The sequence below is a fragment of the Trichechus manatus genome, unplaced genomic scaffold, assembly GCF_000243295.1.
Source record: "Trichechus manatus latirostris isolate Lorelei unplaced genomic scaffold, TriManLat1.0 scaffold00033, whole genome shotgun sequence".
Lineage (NCBI taxonomy): Eukaryota > Metazoa > Chordata > Mammalia > Sirenia > Trichechidae > Trichechus > Trichechus manatus.
Window position 1 is genome coordinate 12,023,684 of NW_004443969.1, and position 19,315 is coordinate 12,042,998.

General features: G+C 38.0%; 1 protein-coding gene across 1 annotated transcript in view; it reads left to right on the forward strand.

The window, feature by feature from the left end:
• THSD7B (thrombospondin type 1 domain containing 7B) overlaps nt 1-18,538 on the forward strand; it is a 1,037,490-nt gene extending 1,018,952 nt beyond the window's left edge. Inside the window, exons 25-28 of the mRNA XM_023730207.1 lie at nt 2,299-2,381; nt 4,701-4,893; nt 8,496-8,583; nt 17,333-18,538. Of these exons, the coding sequence (XP_023585975.1) occupies nt 2,299-2,381; nt 4,701-4,893; nt 8,496-8,583; nt 17,333-17,414 (446 nt within the window). The 3' untranslated portion in view covers nt 17,415-18,538. The remainder of the gene's footprint in view (nt 1-2,298; nt 2,382-4,700; nt 4,894-8,495; nt 8,584-17,332) is intronic.
• Nucleotides 18,539-19,315: the final 777 nt, after the last annotated feature.

Consider the following 19,315-nt stretch of genomic DNA (forward strand, 5'->3'; position numbering starts at 1 on the left):
AACTTATAAAGCCTACATATGAATTTAAATTAAAAGAATTGATAAAGGTAAACTTTTTTAAATTAAAATATTACCATATTTGTTATTAAGCCCTGGTTTCACAGTGGTTAAGGGCTATGGCTGCTAACCGAAAGGTCAACAGTTGGAATCCACCAACCACCACTCCTTGCAAAATCTATGGGGCAGTTCTACCCTGTCCTATAGGGTCGCTATGAATTAGATTCCACTCAATGGCAATGGATAATAGGTATATTTGTTATTAGTGCAAAAACTTTTTTCTCTGAATTATAGAAGCTTGTATTCACGTACTGGAAGCTTAGGTTTTGAATATTTCGCTAATCATGATTATTACTTAATATCTACATACAGAATATAGACTGAGGGAAAGGTCGCTTATTCATGACAGTGAGTGCAGTTTAATTAAATAAATGGTCTTTTCACTAATTTTAAAGTTCAAAGTTTTTTTCTTCTTATGCCTTCTTGTTAGCATAGATTTAATTGTTTTTACATAGTACTGCGGCTGATAAAGAGCTTATCCTAGGGGTGGAAGAGTGCCTGTAGAAATAAAAGAATTGTCAGCTCTGCCGTATCCTTGTTCCTGCATTATTAGTGTTCCCTTTAAACCATTTACATTAATCTTTTTAGCTACTTGCCTATTTTCTGAGTTGTCGTTATTAAAACTAGACAGCCTGTAAATCTTCCTCACCAGAAACACAGAAAACATCCTGCCCTGCAATATGCCGAGTGTAAACTAACTGGTACCTGGATCAGATTCTCTGCGTGGACCTTTTCCTAGGTCTATATCATACATTTAGACATTAAGTAATAATCATGGTCATCTGACAAACGAGCTCAAGTCATCAATACCAGAGCATCTACTAAATATTATTAAAACTAAATTTTCTTCTTAAAATTTAAACAAAAGTATTTTATAAACTAAAGAAGTTCTAATATTTTCTTCCCAGTTCCCAAGAGATCCCCACCCTTAGGCGTGTACACATTTTACTTTAGAGATCACTAGTTTAAAGAGTGGAGAACACCCCTCTCAAAATACTTTGTAGCAACAGGCTTGTGTGGTTATTGACATGAACACCCAGATCATCAATTTCACACCTAGGTGCTAATTCTGGATTGGGGGTTTGTTTTATTGTTTGTGTGGATTATTTGTTTTATTTTTGAGGTAGCAATGACAATGAAGCTGCTTTATTCTAGAGAGAATGCAGGTCTGACTGTCCTCTACTCCACCTTAAGACCAAAGCTTTTTGCTAGCTACATAATTACAAACTATAACTAGCTGACAATTAATAATGTATATAGTATTGGTCTGTGAATGTAACAAAAAAAAAACTTTTTGCCATCGAATCTATTCTGACTCATAGCGACCCTGTAGAACGCAGTCAAACTGCCCCATAGGATTTCCAAGGAGCGGCTGATGGATTTGAACTGCCGACCTTTGGTTAGCAGCCGAGCTGTTAACCACTGCACCACCAGGGCCCCCTAAATGTAACCAATACTATATGAATACAGTTTAAATATTGCCTCACCATACTGAAGTCAAGTTCTTAGCCTAGTTGTTCCAAAGCTGTTTCGCATGTCTGTAATCTTTCAAATCCAGAAGGGTAAGACTAGTGTTTAGATGATTTTTGAATTATAAAGACATACATTTTCCCATCTATTTATTCAAAAATATTTACTGAGCACCTATACGTACAATTTCAGATATTTGATTGCTTCTCCTAGAGCTTACATATTTGGTCTTAAAAATGTGTGTGTGTTGTGTGTGTGTGTGTGTATTCTGGTTTATATACATTAAGAATGGTACCATCATCCAGTGTGTTTGATATTGTGATCCTATGAATTGATTAATGGCATTCTTTTGACATTTGATTGGAATCAGCCCTAGTTGGGGTGTTCGGAAGCTGTAGAAGAACATACATCGAATGAGTATTGGAGCAGATACATTTTCTGCCCCAGAACTTAAATTGAGATTTCATCAATTCTTCTACTGATCCTGGCACTCATACGCTGTGCCTTCAAGTATAGCCATATGATAGAGTCACATTGCTAATGAGCAGTTATATACACTACACTCTAAGCATCCTGTTAGAACCTCCCTTTGCAGACAATACATCTGGAGGTAATCACTAAAATGGGATTGGCCTGCTCTGTTGGCAGGGATTTAAAAAATAATACTGGTACAAAGTGGCCAGTATCAGAGAAGAATTTAAAAAAAAGCAAAATATTTAAAAACATTTGCCATAGAGAAATCTGCAGCTGCTGACAGGCTTTGCTTTGCAGGAGGCTGCTCCCCTCAGGCACGCCCTGCTGCTATTCGGCAGTGTAACCCAGCCTGCAGAAAACCTTTCTCCTACTGCACACAGGTGAGCCGTGGGTTGGAACTTTCTACAGATATTTTAATTGCTATGTTACACATGTGCTGTCGGATGTTCTTCTCCAGTCTGCTACAGCCCAAGCAGCAACTCTGTGTGCCCACGATACCATCTAGAGGCATTTGCAGGAGAAATCTCTGATATTAAAAATTCCTGTTCAGGGCCAAGTGTTCAGTAAAGCAGTGTTTTTACTATGAATCTGTCAATAGTCAAAATCTGTCTTTCAGATGTGTAATTTATATTAGGTTTACTTACCATATGTATTCTCAATTGATTTATTTCTTCTATTTTTAAACTGCCCTACACCTAAACTATTTCAACAGATATTATTAAATGCATGTTCATATTTGCTAAGTGTTGTTCAGTAAAATTGATTACACTATAGTTACCATAGTGAGAGTAAATGTTTATTTTATTTTAAATAAGATGACTATGTAGCTTGGATTGAAAAAACAATTTTATATGTATATGTATAATCAGGAATCTTACCTCCTTTCCTCTCCCTTAACTCCCATCTACCACTGCTCAGGAATTAATGTAAAATGTGTAATATATTCTGGTCAGTGGCACTCATAGTGGGCAATACACATATAATTAATGCATATTGCAAAAAAAATTGTCCCATTTCTTAAAGAAACAGGTTTCTTTTTATAGTGTGTTCAGTCCAAAAAACGATTTCCTTGAAAATAATTCAAGCACTCAGTACTAGTTTATGGCTTTTCTACTGCAAGACTGATTGAATTCTGTGCTACAGAAAAGCCAATGACTAGGTGTACAGAGGGGAAAAGGAGGAAAAGAGATGATCAGCAACAACTTCATTTGAGCTAACAATATTTGCAAAATGGAAGTTGAAGCTTTCCACCAACTCTCTGGAGGTCCTCTTTAATAAAACACAAATTACTATTTTCCGTGAGCCTTTGGCATATGTGACTGGTTACAACTTTTCTCTTAGGCTAACAACAGTGATGCACCTTGACAGGATGGCTGTAGCAGCTGAGCTTATACAGCTTTTCTTAATTAGGTCTCTCCACTGAACACTGTGTGATACCTTCAGTTAAAATCAACTGAGAAATACCATAATAATTGTTATTATCAGATGCCTGTTACGGGGTCACTATGAGTCAGAATTGACTTGGCGGCAACGGGTTTTTACGGGTTACCTGTTGACTAAACTAGGGACAGTTATTAATCATAATGTGCTTTTCTGTACCTTTTTCTTTTGTAGAAGACTGAGGTGCGCTGTTTAGTTTTAGTATCTGTTGCTCCTCAAAATCGTGTGTTCAGTCAACAATCGATGACCTAAATAAATCTACTCAAATGATAAGAATTGACACTAGTGGCTAAATGAGCTGGGACCTGTTCAGAAAATGCCAGATAAAGGAGCCCTAATTAAGCAAAGTCATAGAGAGTCATAATCATATGCCTTTCCACCAATCCCCATTCATCTCTATTGCCTCCATGTTTGTTGGAGGAAGGGCAATTATTTTCAAATTCACTTCCAGCGACAGATAGGAGTCCTCATCTGTCATACCTCATCATAGTCATCTTCCTGGGAAAGTTCATTGTATGTGAAAATGACGAGGAATCCACAGACAAATCTGAAGAACACATGTTCACAATACCAACTAGGAATGTGATGCAACATGACACAGCTTAATATAAGGAAGGATGAATTTAGAGAGATATTTGGCTTTACTGTCTTGGACGTGTGACTTTGGTGAAGTCTTCCTTTCTCTACCTTTTTCCCTCTAGGCCTTTGGCTGCCCTCCTTGTGTGCAGAACCAAGCATATGAGTAGAGAGGTGGTACAGATAAGTTATGGTCAGTGGTAGAAGGTAGTAGAGGCATTCAGCAGCTGGGGTAGCGGCAGACCTCAAAGAGAATCTGCTTCAAAGAAGCAATGTATATATTCCCTTGTTGCTTTGCTTCTCATCATGAAGGGCAGGTTGGAGTGAGGGGGCAGGAATCCGTAACGTCTGGGGTAGAGCTGAGTGTCCTTAACATGCCTGAAGCATCTCTACAAGAGAGAAAAGGAAGCAGCTAATGCACTCTATTCACAAAGAATTGTGGTTTCATATGTGGAAGGTGTCAGAATTGTAAACACATGTAGATGATTTATTTAAGGGTTGACTTTGGAATTCAGAAAGATAAACTATTTATTGGATTTTCATCTTATTGGAAAGTCATTTGCTGAAAACTCTAAATTACCATGGTATATTATGCAAATAGTAAGTGATTCCAACATTTAAATTGTTCTTTTGCATCTGCATGACTCACTCTGTAACCATTAAAAATATCTTTTATGCTGTAGGGTGGAGTCTGTGGTTGCGAGAAGGGCTATACAGAGATAATGAGATCGAACGGTTTCCTGGATTACTGCATGAAAGTACCTGGCTCGGAGGATAAAAAAGCTGATGTTAAAAACCTTGCTGGAAAAAACAGACCCGTGAATTCAAAAATACATGATATTTTTAAAGGATGGTCTCTTCAACCCCTTGATCCAGGTATGTTTCAGTTTAAAAAAGTGCAACTTATAGAGAGGGCTTCAAATTTTGACCATTGCTCACAGTGAATGGAGAGAAGGAGAAAAAGAGGAAGAGAGAAAGACGCAATATGGTCTAGTTCAAGATTTCTCAAATTTGAGTATTGTGTAATGTATTTTAAAAAAACCCTTGCCATTGAGTCAATTCTGACTCATATTGACCCTAAGGGACAGAGGGGGACTGCCCCATAGGGTTTCCAAGGAGTGCCTGGTGGATTCGAACTGCCGACCTTTTGGTTAGCAGCCAAACTCTTAACCACTACGCCACCAGGGTTTCCGTGTAATATATGGTCCCCTTTAATTTTTAGACGGATGGTGGAGGATAACTCTGCCAGCCCCACTCTAGGAGGCACTGTGTTGAGTAACCAGAATATTATCCTTTGAAAATGTTTTTTAATTGTTAATTATCTCAGCCAAAAAAATCAGCTTTTATAAATGTGTATTTGTTTAGATAATTGAAATGAAAGTAAAAAATAGAATAAATTCTTATGGAACTTGCAGAAAATGTCCATGAAACCTATCTGGTTTAAGAATACTGGTGAAATGGTAAAAGTATCAGTTTCAGAGGCCTGTGTGATCCTATTCCTAGAAGAAACTTAGGGTGAGATCTAAGGGAAATGAGCCTCCAGATCCATAAGTGAGGTCCTTAACCCTTAATCCATAGATGAACTTTGGGAATCTACCTAAAAGCTTAAGCAATATTGTGTATGTGGATATATATATATTGTGTGTATGTGTGTGTGTATGTTGTCTGAGGTGAAAGTCTGTAACTTTCATTAGGTTCTCCCGGTAGGAGTGTAAACTGGAACAACCTCTTAGGAGGACAATGAGGCAATATCTATGGGAGTTTTACATATATTTTGACAAAAAATTTATACCCTAGGAATTTATCATACAGATATCTGAAACAAGTATGTAAATGATATTCATTACATGATTACTTGTTATATAGCAAATGACTGGTAACAACCTAAATGTCTATAAGTAGAATGATGGTAAAACAAAAAATACGGTACAACTGTGCAATGGTATCTCAGAGACATTAAAGAGAATAAGGTATACCTGTCCTTATAAACCAGTGTCCCGGGGTTGTGTGAACAGTTAATGTACTCAGCTGCTGCTAACCAAAAGCTTGGAGGTTCAAGTTCATCCAGAAGCACCTTGAAGACAGGCTTGGCAACTTACTTCTGAAAAATCAGTCCTTGAAAACTCTACGTAGCACAGTTCTACTCTGACAGGCATAGAGTTGCCCTGCATCAAAATTTACCCAGTGGCAACTGGTTAATTTGGCTATCTTTATAAACTAGCATGGAAATATTTCCAACATAACTGGTAAGTGAAAAAGTGAATTAATAAGATCCTTTTCTGTCATTTTTTGAAAAAAGTGTGTGTGCGCATGCACATGTGTGTATGTGTGTGCGTACTCATATGCTTGTATATGCTGGGAAAGACTAAAAGGATACACAAGGAAACTGGTAGCTGTGGTAGCTCCTGGTAGGCAGCTGAGATGGGGCAGCAGGAAGACTTATTTTTTAATACATATCATTTTGAAGTTTTATGGTGTACATTATGTTGTTTTAAAAAGTTATATTCTCTGTTAATGAACCACATGAGTGAATGAATGAACCATGAATCACATGCCTCTACACGGGGGATTTAAAAGCACTGTATCCTCTCAAAACTTCAACTTTGTGAGATTTTATGGGTAATGAGAAATAAGGTGTGTGCTCACTCAGAGAAGACTTTTTTTCCTTCTTTTTGCCAATGACAAAAACCTAGAATAGGGGATTTCATCATTAGTGTTTCAAAGAGATCACATTCAAAGCTTTGCTGAAAGTTTTATGAACATAGGAAATATTATTACTACATTGATGCTTCACTCTAAAACCTGATTAAGGCTTGAAAATGTCCTGTAAGCAAAAATTCTAATAAGTAGCTATAATGTAATTGAAAGTAATTGCGATTTTACTCAAAACAAGTGTTGTTTACAGTATATTTTGATAGTTTTTCATCCCATAGAAGGCTTTAGAATAAGATGCTGATATGTGTATTTTGGTCCTGCAGAAAATTATATTCTTGTAGTTTAATGAGCCTTCTGTGTGTGCAGAGGTTTCAGAAAGTGAAGCAAATTCCTTTGGGATGGTAAGGCATTGCCTTTGTCAGTCCAATTCCAAGTTTAGTTAACTATATGTTCACGTAAAATAGAGCAAAAACGTTAGATTGCCAGAAACAACTCAATTTTCTATCATTTATCAAAAAACAAGACATTCAGTCAAGCTATATGTTACATAGTAAAAGTCACAAAATAGAATATTTGCATAATCTATGTTGCTTAACTCTAGAAGACAGCAAATCCAGAATAATGTGTACGGTAGTTTAGTGAATTGATTAGTTTGTTTGGTCTTGTGGTTTTCGTTCGCCCTATATCATTCAGGAAGTAGAAACAAAAAAAAAAAAAAAAAAAAACCACCCAAACCCATTGCCATCGAGTTGATTCCGACTCATAGTGACCCATAGGACAGAGTAGAACTGCCCCACAGGGTTTCCAAGGAGCAGCTGGTGGATTCGAACTGCCAACCTTTTGGTTAGCAGCCGATTCTTAACCACTGCACCACTTAGTTACCTTTGCATGTAGAATTGTTTCTTAATTATAGTTCTCTTCTTTGTTCTTCTTTATATTGTCAAAATGCGTTGAAATCCTGTTCTGTTACATCTATATGACTATATACACATGCACATAAATACAAAATAGCCTGCCAATTGATTAGACTTTATGAAACAATAGTTACCGGTGTTTGTTTGACATTGTGAAAAAGAAATTGACTGACAGTTTACATTTTCACTTTTTTTTTGTACATTTGCTAGCTGTCACACATGGGTATTTCCATTTATGCTTATGACCATTTATGCAAGTCTCAGAATTCAGATGAGTAATAAAACATTCAACTACATAAATGTTTAGCGCCATGCAGTTACAACCTGTTTTTGAGTGTTGATTTGCTAAAGATCAAAGAGTAATGCAAACTGTTTATATTTGCAAAAGTTCGTGGAAAATGGTACTGTGTAATATAATTTAGAGAAGCCCTGGTGGCTCAGTCGTTAAGCGCCCAGCTGCTACCTGAAAGGTCGGTGGTTCAAACCCACCAGCCGCTCCATGGGAGAAAGATGTGGAAATCTGCTTCTATAACAATTACAGCCTTGGAATCTATGGGGCAGTTCTACTCTGTCCTATAGGGTCACTGTGAGTCGGAATTGACTAGATGATAATGGGTTAATATAATTTAAAGCCTGTTTTTTCACAGATATAATTTCTAGTAGGGAGCCATATTCCAATGATGTTCCAGGAAAGAAGCTTACTAATTCCTGACTACATCTGGTGATTTACAAATATGCCAGAACATTGCTAACATCTGCAGTGTAGTTGCGACTGGCTCAGAATATGCTGAGACTCATTTCAAGTCCAGAACTAATGGTCAACTTGGGGTTGTCAGACATTATGTTACTCACTCAAGTGCTATAAAATTTTATACACTGAGATGGTTCTTTTATCTCTATTTTAAACAGATGGCCGAGTAAAAATTTGGGTTTATGGTGTTTCCGGTGGTGGTTTTCTTATCATGATTTTCCTAGTGTTTACTTCCTACCTGGTTTGGTAAGTACTAATTAGTAAAAAGTTTATCGTCCATATTTTATGGGTGTCATATTTATGACAAGAAAACTTTTGTCAGGACCATTGGGCATTGTAACATGAGCTTTGAGGCCACATAATCTCCAGTAGTAGACTTGGGAATCCAGTGTTCCCAAATTGTTGAAATAGGATATCATTATCTTAATTGTGCTCATTTTAAAATAGCAATATTCTCTTATTTCATTTTCTAATAATATCAGAAGGTATGAAAAACAAATCATTAGGCAGAGCATTCCCACTTCAGTAATTTGAGTAAAACCTTTTAGATCAGTGGTTTTCAGCCCTGACTGCATATTGGCGTCTCCTGGGCTCTTTAAATAATATTGATGCTTGGGTCCCACCCCTCAGAGATTTTGATTTAATTAGTGTCGGCTGCGGCCAGGTCATCTGTATGTTTGAAAGCTTCCAGGGAAATTCTAATATGTAGTCAAGGTTGCATTAGATAAATCTAGTTCTTGAATGACTGTTTTGACCAGTTAGATTGACTTGACTAGTTATTTCAAACATTCTGTTGGTGCATTCTAGATAGTAGAGCCAGATGTTTTATCTACACTGACCAGCTATAAGAGAAAATGTAACTGACTCTCAAATCCAGAAACACCATTTTTAAGTGACTAATTCCTGACAATTGATTATTCTCAGAAAAACGATGATTAGTTTATTGTACAGAATATATTTTAGTTGATGAGCTGCCCCTGAAACCAGCCAGAAGTAAATACATTTGAATGTTTTCAAATGTGTTAAGAATATTTTATTAACATCCTAAGCAGAATTTTCAAAGTTTTTTTTTTTTTCATGAGAGCTGTTACTTCACCTTTTTCTCCACATAGAGCTATTTATACTTATCATCGGTCTCATAGACTATTTCCTTGAGAATTTTTACTCAAATTTTAATCTCAATTTAAATCCAGCCTTTGTATATTTAGCCTCACATTCTGTTTCCAAGGCTACACAGGTTTTTACATCTTTGCTCTTGGTCAGTGCAGGTGGTGAAGAAAATGAGAAGGCTTTAATTCTTTCTGCTACCCGTAAGTGACAGAAATTGAATGTCTAGAAATTGGATTTCTATCCAGCTAACGTTTCCACAGTGCTACAGTGAAAAGCAACACCTTCACTTAGTCATTCATCCTATAATCAGATGGTTTTATCTATTTTCATGTTTGCATTGATTAGTTTTTTTAAATATTGCCTACATCCTGTCTTAATGAGCAAATGTGAAGTTGAATGCTTTATATGAGGTTCAGAATGACAGAAAGCATTTACCACCATAAAGAATAAAAAAACGGAAAAGATCTTAAAGGGCAACGCAGAGCATGAAGGTTTGACAGATGGGAAAGTGCTCTCAAAGCAGGAGGCCAATACAGTGTGTTTTAAATAAGGTAATCAGATACTTGGTGAGCCTATAAAAGCGTGGATGTGTTCTAGCTGTTAATAGCCACATCCCCAAATTTAGACTCTATGGTTCCTTTTTCCCTCAAATACCTAAGAGAGTAAAAATATTAACATTTAGTAGCAATCAAAAATTGTTTGTTTTTATATTTCTCCATTCCATCAAACATAAAAATATATTAACCTTAATCCATCCCTTCAATGATAAATATATATCGAGGCCCTTCTCTGTACAACTCTAGGCTCTGGAAATTAAATACTTCACCAAATACTGGTAACAAATGTAATTTTCTAGAATTTTCTTTTTTTTTAAAATATCAAGAATCAATGGAATTCTCCCTATTTTCAGGGGATAAATTACATAAATATTTATGCACATTATTTCTCATACTTATCTGTTTTACATTTCCAATGCCAGGCCCTAATAATCACCCTCTAGGAATAGCACAGGAGCCCTAGTGGTGCAGTGGTTAAGAGCTCAGCTACCAAAAGGATGGCAGTTCAAATCCACCCGTCACTCCTTGGAAACCCTATGGGGCAGTTCTACTCCATCCTGTAGGGTTGTTATGAGCCAGAACTAACTCGACAGCATCTAACAACAACAACAGGAGTAGCAGAAGCTCCATCGCTGGACTCACCACACCTGCTTCCTTCAGCAGTTTATGGCCGTATCAGTCTTCCTAAAACTTTGTTCCAGGTGATCATCCCCTTTCCTGCTCAGATGCCATCAGTGACATCCCATTGACAGCAAAACAAAACTCATCTTCCCGCTGCCTGGCCAGCCAACTGAAGTCTTCCACAATTTAAGCCTAGATAACTTTCTACTATATCTATTAATTCTGTATACCCTGGATAGCCTGGGGTGTTATATAGACTGAAATATATAGCAAGCCCTCATTTTCTCATGGAAGAAAATAAAATATATTTGCTTATTTAATAAACTTTCATGAGTTTAGATAAAATAGTAAATTATCTTCTCTAATAATTAATCAATGTGTTCAATTATACATTCTCAAAAATCCCAGAATATGCATATTAATATTCTAACATCCTTATTTTTTCCAATTTCATAAAAGTTTGATTCAAAGCTTGCATCTATCTTTGAGATCCCTTTGCCATTGATTTAGGCTCCTTTCTCATAATCAAATGTAGTTTTTCTGTATAATCATATTCATTTCTATCCAGGTTGTTTGATATACAGTACTTTTTTATATCTGTGTGTGCTGCTGTTTTCAGAAATTTTATCTTAAGACCCAAATACCTGTTGACATACATTAGGAAAGCTGGTCATCTTATTCTGTGCATGTATATTTATTATCTACATTTTAAAAAAGCAAAAACTACTTTTTCTGTTGTAAAACTACCAAAACCAGTTACCATCAAGTTGATTCCGACTCATGGAGATCCCAAGTATTTCATTTCAGAATGGAGTAGAACTGTGCTCCATAGGATTTTTACGTGGTTTTGATCTTTCAGAATTAGATTTCCAAGTCTTTCTTCTGAGGCACCTCTAAGTGGATTTGAACCTTTGAACCACCAAGCTTTCGATTAGTAGCCGAGTACTTAACCGTTTGCACTACCCAGGGTAGCCCCTCCTAATATGAAAGATTTTATCGGGGTTGACTATAAGGCTGCAGCCTCTTTCTGAGGAATACTTTCTTGGGAGAAAAAAAAAAAAGAAGGAGAAGCTTTCATTAGGGTACGTAGAGACCTGCCTTCTAATTCCCCAGGGAGGCATCTGCTTCCGTGGTTTACTACTTATATCTCATTCATCTAGAATGAATTTTTCATCACTAGCTATTGGGTTTCTACTAGTTCTTCCCAGCCCAACTCAAATACCAACAAGTTCTTGTCAAACAATCTGGAATAGCTTGTCCATGCCTCCCCTGTGACATTGACTCCATGCTGGTATTGTCATTATTTGTGTAAACAACTTTTCTCCTTTACCAAACCCCAAGACCCTTCTTTCAAGGAGAAGGGTAATGACTATGTTTTACTGATCATTTTATGGGAGTACAAGTTTGATAAATACTTATTGAACAAATGAATAAATGGATGGATAAATGAATGTATTAATCAAAACAAATTTATTACCCATAACTTTTAGAGACAAAATCAGAAGAAAAATTTAATATTTATATGCCAAATATCAAGTACTTTACATTGATTGCCTTATTTAGTCACCACAGCAATCTAGTTCGTTATCGCTATTATCATTCTCATTTTAAAGAGGTGTAATTGATCTCAGAAAAGCTAAATGACTTATGTAAGGTCACCAGCTTGATAGAATCGACTTCGGGTCTGCCTGACTCCAGAGTATATGTTCTTTTACTGGTCTTTCAGTCTCCGTAATTTCTTTCCCTTGAGTAATCCTAATGCCTCTTCAGACTCAACATAGTATAATAGCTACAGCTTCAACATTTCTTAGAGGCTCCTTGTCTCATAGGTAAAGTAAGGCTATAGGCCTGGAAACAGGCCTATTGATACCAAAACACATACCATTTTCTGTTACATATGAGCTGTCTAAAGAAATCCAAACAGATATTTTCACAACATCTAATTCTATTAAATAGCTTGCAGGAGAGTGAGAGGATGATGGTTTTGGAGATTTTATATTTTTCGTCAAAACAGCAGGCTTAGGACAAGAGAACTGCTGTAACAGGTCAGGTCTTAGGTGTATACTTTAGAGGAAAGCAATTTATAATAAAACTTGGAAAAGCTTTTGTGAAAATACAGAAAAATAGTCTTCTTAAAGGCTACTTTGTTCAGCTGCAACCCTTCGTACATCTGCCATTAGTGTTCAGAGTTTTGGAAATATTACTGATGCCCCACTTTCCCTGGCAATAAAGATCCATGAGGCAATTTAGTAGAGACAACCATTGGGTGAGTGTGTAGTTAACCTAGACATAGTGCCTGGAAGACACCCAGATAACTGCATCCATTCTACCTTCCCAGCACAACTTAGTAATGGGCTCTCATTCTTCCCAAGTCTGAGAGTGGTGCCCCCACTTCCACAGACTCACCCCTCACAAGTAGCTGCCAAAAAAAAAAGACGGACACATCAAATTATTTAATGTCCACTGGCCTAAGGATGGGTCCTTGTGACTTGAATTCAAGGGTACTGAGACAGTGAGCTCAGGTTGCTGGTTTAATGCTTTTATCCTTAGCTAGAATGCAAATGACCCTGGAAGAGGTCACTTAGTGTCCGTCAGTTGCCTCTTACAGCCAAAGTTGCACAACGGTTTTATTCCTCGTGCCAAATCTAATAATGGTGGTGGCTGTTGAGAGTGCCCCATTAGGAAGAGTTATGAGGCTGCATCTCAGCTCAACAGGAAAGAATCGTGTGATGGATTAGAGATGTCTGCCAGGAGTGCAGAATGACTGGTGGTGGTGGTGGCTTATGTGCAGGTCCTGATTTAGTGTGAGCGAAGTGATCACACCTTTCTTAATACCAGGTTTTGATGAGAATTGAGGAGAGAAAAATGAGAAACATACCTTCTGGGAAAAAATGGATACCAGTAAGGGAGAAAGGAAGGGAGCTGGGGATCCTAAAGACAAGCCTTCCAGTTGCTGGTCTTGCCCAGGGCAGTCCTGCCACTCAGTTCCTCCTCTTTGGGTTCTTTTTAACTGGCCAGGAAGTTTTGCAAAGCCACAGCTACCCAGCAAAATACCACCTTATTCCAGTGATTGCTAACATTCAAGAGGATGTTAATATCTTTTAAACTCTGTAAAGGTTCACAAGTCTCACACGTTTGTAGTTACGATGTTAGCATCTGTCAATGGAGAGGTTACCCAATATGAAAAGATTCATGTTTAATTAGGTCTTAATCACAATTATCCCCAGTACACCCCACACCCCACAAAGATCTAAGGCCTATGGACTGGGGAATGCCCTGTTTGTTCTAGAGGCTGACACAGTGTTCATCATTCCATCATGGAAACCAGTATAAAAATATCTGTGCATAGTTTGCACCCAGCTTACAGAGGCTGCCCAAGTTCACGTGTCTCCCAGGCAATATTATTATCTCTTCATAAAGATCCAGCCATCTCCATCCCTCCTCTTTACTCCCCATTCTCAACCTCCCCACTTCTCAGGGCTTGAGCTCTCTCACTTCTCTTTGCCTCATAAACCAAACCAGTTGCCATCGCATCCGTTCCAACTTATGGAGACCCCGAAGTGTCTCAGAGTAAACTGTTTTCAAGGGTGTAACCTTTCAGAAGCAGATCACCAGACCTTCCTTCTTTGGCACCTCTGAGTGGGTTCAAGTCACCAACCTTTCAGTTAGTAGCCCAGCACTTAACCAATCATTTGTGCCACCCAGGGAACCCTTTGCCCAATTAAAAAAAAACAAACCCAGTGCTGTCGAGTCGATTCCAACTCATAGCAACCCTATAGGACAGAGTAGATCTGCCCCACAGTGTTTCCAAGGCTGTAATCTTTACAGAAGCAGATTGTCACATCTTTCTCCCACAGAGTGGCTGGCTGGTGGGTTCAAATTGCTGACCTTTCAGTTAGCAGCCAAGTCCTTTAACCTCTGTGCCAGCAGGGCCCATACCCCTTGAAAATGCCAGTTAAGGGTGAATTGCCAAAAACTCTGTTTGAAACTGTCTACATCTATTCTCTTCCTACCCTGTGGAAAAAAAAAAAAAAAGCAGGAAAGATGGGGGAGGAGAACCCCCTGCTGGCATTTCAGATCCACTTCTTTGTAATGTTTTTGACATTAAGACACCACCACCACCTTCACCACAGAGGATATACGTGCTGTCCCTTCTCGGTTTTCCCAGCTCTTCTTTGTGCAGCTTCTTTAATCCCTTAAAGTGCTGTGGATTAGAGTACCCACTCAGGCCCACATTTCAGGGTGAGTTCCTTCTCCGTACTAGAGTCAAGGTCCAAGAAAATAATTAGAACCACTGGAATATACATGTTAAGACAAAGTTAAATTGAACATTATTCAGATGATCATGCAATAACCCTTCTGAGAACTGGAAAGGACCCAAGAAGCAGGAAATCTGAGGTTTAGGATCTCTCTGCAGAGAATTCTAAATCATGTTTGTGCCTTTCCTCAGCTTCTCTGGCTGGAAGATGTTTGCCTGCAGCTCATGTGCTGCTGTTGTTAGCTGTCCACGCCCGGGTGGCTGTTGGTCCTGCACCATCCCCGTGAATCCATTGTGATCTATAGGGTTTTCATTGACTGATTTTTAGAAGTAAATTGCCAGACCTTTCTTCCTAGTCTGCCTTAGTCTGAAAGCTCCGCTGAAACCTGTTCAGCATCATAGCAACATGCAAGCCTCCACTGACAGAAGGGTAGTGGCCAAATATGAGTTGCATTGGCTGGGAATCGAACTCAGGTCCTCCGCACGGAAGGCGAGAATTCTGCCACTGAACCACCACTGCCCGTGTGAAGCAATCAGCAAATCACCAAGGAGCATTCCCTGCATGCTTGATCCTGGTGTGGGAGTCATGGATAGGATCTCTGGTTCCTTTTAGTGCCTGTTTTATTTCATTTTGTTTTGTTAAATCACATTTTATCTCATTAGTTTCTGTAATTTGCTACAAAACATCAGATCACATTAATTTTTCTCCTTGAATTAGATCGTGAGCATTTTAAACTCGAGAATTCTCTCCATTACCGTTTTAAATGTATCAGGCTTTTTTTTTGCACAGTGGTAACGTTCACATAATATAAAATTTACCTATTTAACCATTATGCTAAGTGAAAAAAGGCAGACGCAAAAGGCCACATATTGTCTGATTCTATATGTATGAAATATCTGGAATAGGTAAATCCATAGAGGTAGAAAGCAGATTAGTTGTTGGCAGGGAATGAGGAGAGGGGAGAATGGGGAGGGGCTGCTTAATGGGTAGGGAGTTTCCTTTGGGAATAATGAAAATATTCTGGGAGTAGATAGAGGTGATGGTTGCACGACACTATGGATGTTACTAAATGCCACTTAAATGTACACTTTGAAGTGTTTTTTTTTAATTTAAATTTACTCAGAGTATAAAAATGAATTCATATGTACAGACCAAAAATATCTAGTCTCTACCAAGTGCTAAATTAATGACATCGAAAAGGAGAGTACAAGTAAGAGATTAAAAGCGTGCATCTGTGAGTTGGACTCACTTAGAATCCAGGCTGTGCCACCCAGTCAGTAGTAACGTGAGGGAAGGTGATCAACCTCTCTAGTCCTTATCTGGAGTCCCCAGGTGATGCAAACAGTTCATGTGCTCAGCTGATACCTGAGAGGTTGGAGGTTCAGGTCCACCCAGAGATACGTGGGAAGACAGGCCTGGTGATCTATTTTTGCAAAACCAGCCATTGAAAGCCCTATGTAGCACAGTTCTACTCTGACATCCATGGGGTTGCCATGAGTTGGAATTGGCTCGATGGCAACTGTTAAGTCCTTATCCATAAAGTAGCAAAAATCCTGATGCCTACCTCTCAGGGTTATTCTGGGATTTATTGAGATAATTTATTTAAAACGCTTAGCACAAGACTTGGACTTAGCATGCATCCAGTGATAGTAGATGTTACAGTAAAATAAATATTATAGAAATTTGGCAGCAGGGAGAGAGATCACTCTCTACTGGTGAGGACAACCAAAAGAGAGCTGGACCTAGAACAGCAAAGCAGGACACTAAGGAGGGTAGGGTCCCAACTATGAATATTCATAAATACAAGCTGAGATTCACAAGAAACAAGGCATGCAGTGCAGAGCGTTTGGCCCCAGATCTGGGCTGTGTGATGTTGGAATGTTACTCAACTGCAGCCTCTCTGTCTGCAAGAGGGAAAGGCAGCCCTCCCTGACCTGAGGAACAGCAGCGTACAGGTGAGAATGGCTTTGCCTAGAGGAGAATCAGTGAAATTGTTCTGACATAGACTCTGGTGACTTGGCAGCTAAATGGCAGCTTTCAGACCAGGGCAGGATTGTGTTTATTTAAATACAAGAATGTAAAGCAAGGAAGCTTGGCTGCTACTCCTCTTAATCCACCTTTTAATCATCAGTGAGGAGGTTGCAGTAGCTTAGCATTAGTGATTAGCAGGTGTCCACATTACTGTCTATCAGCAAAAACAAGAATGGAAAATAGCTCTTCCACCAAGTTCATTGTTTCCACTAAACCATTTTTAAGCTTTTGCAAACATGATACTTTCCTCCTTAAAAGGGTTAAAGTATACAAATATTCAAAACAAACCTGCAAGTCCTGAGAAAAGACTCTTCTGTCATCTAAGCATGTGAATTTCTATACCATAAAATTGTCATTGTCAGAAAAAGCAGAGCTCTATGAACTTTCTTTGTCTGAGGAATTCTTTTCCCTTTGCAGCAAGAAGCCAAAACCACATCAAAGCACACCTCCCCAACAGAAGCCTCTGACCTTAGCCTACGACGGAGATTTAGACATGTAACCTGAAAAAGAAATCCAAATGTAGACATCACCTGCCTTAACCGCTTTCTCTTTTGTAGCTCTCAGACTTCTCAGTTTTTTGAGGAATCTCATGATGTGATATACTGGGCAGAATGCAAATATTGCAAAAGTAATTTTGCCTCCACTTCATGGACATGGAGTCAAAGATCATTAGGTCTGCCATTTTGTTTTCAAGTTGTTTGTGGGTGTGAGTGTTTTATTTTTTGGTTTTCCCAAGGACCTGAAAACCCTTATCTTCCTGTTGGAAAAAGGAGGAAGAAACCATGATGGAATTCCCACAGACTTGAAACTTAAACTTAAACTTTATCTTCAGCAGCATGATGACAATCCGGAGGAAGTCCAACAAGGCATTTACTGTAAATGATGAGTCTGACACTACATCGTTACGCACTATATTAGTGCACATCTTTATTCTCCCCATACTTCAACACTAAGTTTTCTAGAGTTTACATTGGTTCAGAAACTTTCAAATTGGATTGCCTATTTTCATGAACACAGAGAGAATGGGTTACCATTTCAGAAATTCTCTGAGTTTTTGCCTTTAAATATTGTATTTTATTTTGTAGCTAGGGGTGGATGGCACTTCATGGGTGGGTTGTATCTATTAAAAATAATAGAGCGTGCATAATGACATAATGATTGGACTAGATGAAAGCTAGGTGCCTACTGAATGAAGTGTGTATTGAGTGTTACGGGTGTACAACTGAAATAGGTGGCTGTATTGGAGAATGAAGTAGATTATTAGAGTACTAAAGTTGTATTTTAACAAGAACTTTGCCATGTACACATAGCATTAGCCACACACAGTTGTAATTCAGTTTGATGATGACAAACTCTGCTTTTATAATTTCAATTTTCTTATCTAAATATTTATAAATTCTTTTTTTGAATTTAATTATCTGACCTCATTTAATACACATCGAACACTGATCCTGTTTGTAGAAAGTCTTGCTTTTATAAGGTTTCAATTATTATCTAAAGCAACACATTAAAAAGCTGAGACCGTTTTATGAAGATAATGGTTTGTAATCGTAGGTGTTGAAAGTAAGAAGGTGCCATCTTGTGGTTTTGACTTGTATTTAAAACAAATAAAGTGCTCAAGAGACTGAAAGTTGGCTGTTCTAGATTTATTCACTTCGGAAAGCCCTCAGAAACAGTTTTCGTATCTGTTTTTTTGTGTGTTACTGTTTCAGAGTTCGACAACTAAAATCACTGACAGAGAAAAGAAATCTTGTCCTGGATTCTTACTACTATCGGGTACGCTAGGAAATAGAGCCAGTCACAATTACATGGAACAGCTTTTGAGGAATGTTTAAAACTCAGATAGTATTAAAACAAACCACTCTAATAATGCAAACATTGATATGGAAATGACCTGAGAACATGGAAGTGTTAGAAATGTGATACAACAGGCAGGCTACAGGATATTTTCATTTACCGTATATTCCATTAACCATTTCACAGCTAAGTGATCCCTTCAATGAACTGAGTTTGTCCAGTGGCACCGTTTTGAGAAGAAAAAAGTAAACGAAAAGAGACTAGCTCATTTTAATAGCATGGTCAAGGAATCAATTACCAGACACTTTAGCTGAAGCTTCAGTGATCTCCGTAGTAGCTTAAGAGAGCTAGCTTTGGAGATCAAATCCTGGCTGTGCACTTTGCTATCTGTGTGACTCTGGGAAAGAAGTATAAATTCTTTATGCCTCAGTTGCTTGACCACAAAATAATGACACTAGAATTATCCCTAGAGCATTTAACATACTCATAGGGAGAAATAGAAACAAAACTTGCCAACAAACATACGAATAAAATATTTTTATGTGATGATAAATATTATGATTAAAACTACACAGGACAGTGGAATAGAGTAACTTGGGTTGA